Source organism: Alligator sinensis, unplaced genomic scaffold (genome assembly GCF_000455745.1).
Source record: "Alligator sinensis unplaced genomic scaffold, ASM45574v1 scaffold59_1, whole genome shotgun sequence".
NCBI classification, from domain to species: domain Eukaryota; kingdom Metazoa; phylum Chordata; order Crocodylia; family Alligatoridae; genus Alligator; species Alligator sinensis.
The window spans coordinates 1,208,675-1,215,268 of NW_005841878.1; the positions used below are offsets into that span (position 1 = coordinate 1,208,675).

General features: G+C 38.8%; 1 protein-coding gene across 1 annotated transcript in view; it reads right to left on the reverse strand.

Annotated features, from left to right (window-relative positions):
• ELF1 (E74 like ETS transcription factor 1) overlaps nt 1-6,594 on the reverse strand; it is a 119,087-nt gene that overhangs the window by 15,424 nt on the left and 97,069 nt on the right. The window contains 3 exon segments of the mRNA XM_025196154.1: nt 1,668-2,135; nt 3,949-4,141; nt 5,123-5,206. Of these exon segments, the coding sequence (XP_025051939.1) occupies nt 1,668-2,135; nt 3,949-4,141; nt 5,123-5,206 (745 nt within the window).

The window sequence follows — 6,594 nt, forward strand, 5'->3', positions numbered from 1 at the left end:
GACAACCAACCCAGCATGGCCTCACTAAGGTGAAGGAGGCAGGGAGAAGGGTTCTCCCTCCATCCCTTCCCTGCAGCCAGGGTCTGCCAGCTCCAAGGGCCACTGCTGCAGCCCCCTCCCCTCTGCTCCTCAGAAGACAGGCTGAAGCCGGCTGCAGTGGGGGAAATGGGGAAGCAGTGAAGAATTAACTCCCCCCCTGCCCACTTTGCCTTAACAGGGCCATGCCAGCTGGTGTCTACACTAGGGCCATCCCTGCTCAGGCTAGAGAGTAGAGAGGCAGGGTCAGACCTGGGCTGGCGCAGAGAGCCCTGCCCAGTCCAGAGAGCATGCCAGGATGCTGGGGGACTCTGATTGAACTTAAACCAGCAAAGTGTCTGGGACAAACATTGCATAAACTGGTTTGAGCCAAATCAGTTAAGTCTGATACAACATTCAACCAGGTTTATCTCAAACCAGTTTTGGCCATTTTGAAACTGGTCTATGTGCACTGAAGGTCCATTCCATTATAGGTTTAAACCAGTTTCTGATCACTTAAACTGATTTATGTGTAAGGGCTGTCCCTCGCCTAAATGCTCTTAGGTTTTAGATCTCTTTGAGGAATGAAGGATTGTTAAAGATATGCAACAGTAAGACAAAATTGTCACTGTTATGATAAAACTGGTATGTAAAAAAATCCATGTTCATTTTAGTGTTTAATTCAGTACATTTAAAAAAATATACATTTTAAAAGCTATAAGCAAACTTCAGAGGTTGATTTGTCTGTAGAAAATAAGCAGCCCTCTATGGTACACGCTTTCCTTTTGATATGCTGCCAAAGTCCTCATGATACCATTTATCTGAAATTTTGGATCAGATGTACCTTTTCTCTCCTGAACCAGTTCCAAGATACTATTATGATTATTAACATAATTATCATTTACTTCTAAAATTAAGACTTAAAGGCCCAATTAAATGCATATTGTCAACTTAAAAATCATAGCACTGCCTGAAACTCTCAATCTAATTGTTACACCACCTTTCAATACTATAACCAAAACATCACAGCAGAATTAATATCTTTTTGCTGTTTCCTCTCATTGTTGATTAACGGACCAGTTCTTGTCAACTACATAAGCTTCTGTATAGCCCTATGAGAGAGGAGATTTTATACATAACATTAACAACAATTAACAGAGTGATTCCAATCAGAAAAGGCAGCTATAGTACTTAAAATTATTTACATCCTTAACTGTGTTATGTTGAAATTAAAATACTGGCCTCCCCTATTTTATATGTATAGAAAAATCTTTATTTCCTCAGTACTCTGTCTCTTAAAACTCTTATCAATTCCTTTATCATCCATTTTTCAGTGAGGGCTGAACTAGCTAGCTGCAGATAACGCTGCTTAAAAACATGGTTATGAGGCCATTCTGAAAATGACTCAATCCCTGCCCCTTTCAGAAAAGTGCTGCTCTGTTACTTGACTTGTGCTAAAGTTGTGTCTGCTTCTTTCCTAGACCTTAAAAAGGTACTCTATGCCTGAATGCTTGTCTAACATCTCTTCCACCTATACAGCTGATCCAACACAATGTATTGGCAAAACAATTCTTGGGTCTCACAACATTTAAACCAAGGAATTTTCACTGGTTATAAATATTTTCATAAAACAGCCTTCTTCAGTTTCTTACCTTATGTTGTGAACAGAAGAATTCAACGTTTCATCCTGAATGTTACTGGTGACAGTGGCATGCCCTTCTGAGATGGACTGTACTGGCTGCATTACATGAACTGTCCGAAAAAGCTGAGTTGGATGTATTTGCTGTGCAGATTGCATTGTCCTCAAAACTTCTGATGGCAAGCTAGGTGTTTGCTGCTGTACAACTTCTATGTGCTCCTTAAGTTTAGCAGACTTAGAGTTTCCTGTTTTTAGACCTGGGGTGGATCCTCCTTTGGTTCCTGTGTTTGAAGATGCTCTAGATCTGCCTGATTGGTTTCTATTGGCTGTAGCTGATGATAGAAAAGATGAATCTGAAGGCTCGTTGCTGGGGCTTGGGTCCTCATCATCTATATAGATGAGATCTTTTGGCATGTCTTTAAACTGATACACTAAGCGCTGACCTTCTACTTTAGCCAGTATGCCTCTTTGGTAATAATATCTGTTCAAAGCAGGCAGACACATAAACAAGTTTTTAGTACAATTTATGACAAAAAAAGGTAAATTATCATCAAAAAAAGATCTGGAAAACCCCCTCTCCCCAAACCAACTTATTTTTTTTGTTAATAAAGACTTGCCAAGTTTAAACATTAAGTTTTAAAAAACAAAATTGCCACCTACTGACATTTCTAGTAGCCCTTTTACTTTATGCTCCATACCACAGCACTCAAAGTTACCAAGATTAAAATTACATTTTGATAAAAGTGCAATATTTTGGCAACATCTTGGGGATGTGGCTTGCCACAGAATCCAGGGCCTCTGAACTTCAGTACACATGACAAGAGGGCAAGCAAAGGCTGACACAGCCCTGGTTGCCCACCGGTTGCTTACACTGCCACCTCCCCAGCTGCTGGTTTCCGCTGTGAGCCCCACGTGGAGCCTAAGCTAGAGCCCCACCATGGCAAAGGACACATAGCAGTTGCAGCTCTGGCTTCAGTACAAGGTCTGTTGCATGCCACGGTTGGAAGCCAAAGCTGCCATCACTGGCACTACCACCACTTCTTCATGCCCCAGGCTGGATCCAGCCCACAAGGAGCCCAGCAGGCCAGATCCAGCCCAGGACACAAGGTGATTTTGACATTTCTGGCTTCCAAGAAAGTTGGTGAGAGGTGGAAATGGTGAAGGTACTTTAGGCAAATTATTTCTTCTGTATATTACAGTAGTGCTTAGCAGTCTCAATCAAGAAGGAGGATGTTTAAAAGTTAGGCTTGTGCCCATGTGTTTATGTAACTGTTCGCCTTGTTTTACAAAAGATTTTCTGCATGAACAAATTCCTAACTTGACAGGCAAACATATATGACTATTTGTTTTTCTAACACATGTACTTGCAAACTGGGAGAATTATACACAGAACTTAATTTCAAAGGTGTGGAACAATGTCACCTTTTATACTGGAAAATGGGGCATTTGGCACACTTTAAGGTTAATGCAGTTAGGCCACATGAATTAAGTTTAGTTGATGAGGGAAGTAAAATTTAAGTTTTGCAAAGGCTTTCCACACAGTCTTTTCAATCCTGCAACTGGGTTTGTGCTTGACCTTGAAGTATTGGCTATTTGAGCCCTTTCACATTATTAACCACAGTGGCAGATATACCAGTTACCACTAATATTCTGGAACAGAACTGGTGGAATTGGAAATGCTTGTGTTGAATTTACATACAATTAATATTTTATTAGTTTTTACAACTGAAGTGAAGCTGTTCCATTAGCAATGGGAGCTGGCTGATTATTTTAGGTTGGGGATGACCTATCTGTATTTCTTTCAATTAAAAAAAACAAATAAAACAACAAAGAACTTCAAACAAGTTGAATAAATAATGCATTACGTGAAACTTGGATATTTTGCTCCTTCAGTAAAATGCATTAATTTAAAAGCAAGCTATTTAATATTATCCATGTTAAAGAAATGTATAAGGAAGTTTAGAGACAATAAAAAGGTAAAGCTCTAAATTTGCTAGTTATCTACAACACTGCATATACTTGTAACTTTAAGCACTCTGAAAAGCCTGTAAAACTAATTTCTGACAACAAAGCAAGTTTCATTTATTTGACATCTGCCAACAGCATACGCCTCAACTTTCAGATTTCAGGCACAGTCCTTTCCTCCTCAGTCTTTTTCTTTTCCTAAATAGCTTCCTTATTGCCAAAAGCAGAGCTCAGGTTTGGTAAGAGCTCTTCATTGTTATAAAATAAATGAGAACAGGTATCTATTTCTAATGAATGCAATGAATACTAATCAACCATCAATAACTCACCTGAGAGCTCTGCCCATTGTTTCATAGTTCATATCAGGTTTGTTCTTGTGTTTTCCCCACAACTTGGACACAGCCTTAGAATCTACCAGTTTAAAAATTCCCTTCTCTCTCTGAGTCCATTTGATATATTTGGGACAGGTAGCTTTATCCTGGAGCAGTGCTAATAAAAACTCCCAAAGATAAATTGTGTTTCCTAAAATAAATACAAAAAGCTTTTCAGGAAATAGGAAAAGCAAACAAAAAGTTATATTAATTTCCTAATTGACATAAAAAATACTAATAACCTCCAAGAACCAAGGTCTTCAAACACACTCGAATTTAAGCTTGATAGCAACCTCAGGCAACTAACCTTCCAACATCAGATGCAATTCCAACCAAACTCTTTCTTAACAGAAAATGAGAATTTGGTATCTTTGGCCCTGAATCAGGAAAGTGTTTAAGTACATCCATGTTCAAAGAACTTACACACATATGGTAAGTCCCACTGACGACACTGAAAATTAAGTTAGTGTTTCATTATTTTGCTGAATCTGGGTGTTTAGGATGATCCTTCATATTTTACATTTTACCCATTTCCTGTATGGAATAAAGACAGGGTTAAGTCTTACCCAGAAGAAAACAACTGAAATGCATTGGTAAAGCAAGCTGACATTTCTGAATGGTTTAATCTCAGAGAAAATGATTCCTGATAATCAAATTACATTACACATTTTAACTGCTGAAACTTCTTGTAAGTTAGAGCAAGACAGCTAGTACTGAGGAACTTGGCTATGACAGTTTTCTTCTTGTTGCTTCAGTGTCCTTAAAATTTCTGCTCTTCCTGCTACTCAACGGTCAACTTTGATTGCTCCTCATGGAGAATCAAGATGTTACTGGGCAGAGCAACAGCATCCTAAGAAATCCCATTAGAGTGAAAAACATCCTTCCAGACTTGACTTGAGCAGCTCTTGTTGGGGGGCTGAAGATCTTCCAAGACCCCTTGTTGTTTAACTGAAAAATGGATTATTTTTCCCATGAAAGAGGTCTTCTGCACTGATTCTTTCCTGCTTTAGCATGTGAAAACACTAGACTTTTTTGGCAAACTGAAAAACATGGTTCATAGCTGTACTGCCCAGAACTGATATTCAACTTAAAATTCAGGTGATGTGGATTCTGCTCCAACTGCTATACTCACCCTTTCCATCTTTGTTTTTCTTTTTCACTGATATGTTTGGAGTTGCAGTAGGGGATTCAGGACGAGAGGGTCTGGTCTTTTTCGCTGAGGAATAAATGTACATTTCAGGATACAAATATGGCAAAAAAATACTTGTTCTCTGACATTTTTTCGATTTCCTCCCCATCCCAGGGCATTTATATTTCTTCCTACAGGCCCAGTTCTTTCAGATGCAGACCATTTTCAATACCTAAATTTACATAATGAATATTGAAGGTACTCAGCATACCACTGGACTGGGCCCTAAGCAAGTCAACTGAGTCATTTTTCCAAAGCGAGGAACATAAGCTATATACTTGGACATTTTCTGAGGTGGTATGTCCATTTTAGGGCATGTAATATCAATTAATGCTCGTGTATTCTATATTTTCTGTAACTGCATTTTTTAAAATTAAAAAGCCAGGTAAAACATTCAGCGCTGTCTTGTCTACCCATCACAAAAACCAGCACTAGGGTAAAAAACAAGATGCTATGGCTCTCTAATATTGGGAAGAAAGGCTCTATAACCAGCAGTGGTCTGCACTGCCATGCAAGGGGAACATTCCTTTCCAGTTTTCATTTCAGTTTTACTTTGTCCTGTTAACAGGTACAGAAAAAAAGTTGCAGCAGATATGTCCTCCTGGCCTAACAGTAATGGGTTCTAGAAGTCAAAAAACATCCTTTTCCCATAGAAGGAGGGTGGCTATGCCTGAAAGATGAGAGGAAGTGAGGGTTAGTTGATGCTTTTGACAAGAATGAACATTGTCCTTAAGTATTTCTTATAAAACTCCTGAATGTATTGTTCAAGTGTGCCTCATTCATTTCCACATCAAGTTTTTACAGGTTTTATAGGGCCCGAATCCTCAAAACTGACTTCAGCCAATACTAGGTTAACCAACTTCTAAACCATACTCTCACTATAAGTGTTTTATTTTACATGCTGCCTCTGTACTGTTGATAAATGAAATAGTTCAATAGATAAAACAATGAATGAATGCAGAAAACCAGGATTCTAGATCTAAGCTTTTCTCCTGACCATACCTGACCTTGGACCAGTCACTTCACCTCTCTGTTCACGTTATGCCCCATTCTACAAAAACAGGACCCCTGTGCAATTCCTAGCAAAACAGACTCCATTCCTGGTTAGATCCTTAAATGCCGTTATAATATAAATAATGAAACAGCTCCATTACAGAGTGGAGATTTTTTTTCACAATGACAAATTTTCATGTGACTGAATAAAAATATTAAGTTTCAGATTGAGCTGTCTGTTTACATGTCAGAAGAGCAATAACACTCCATTATTCAACAAGCATTAACTTAGATTTTGTAGGGGCTGAAAGCATTCAAGTCATAACTTATGAATCAGAACCACACATTGTATTAGCTATAATGATTAGTGTCGCAGAGCACTTGGGTGCCGTAATCCTAAAGAGGGAAAACTGCTAGGGAAA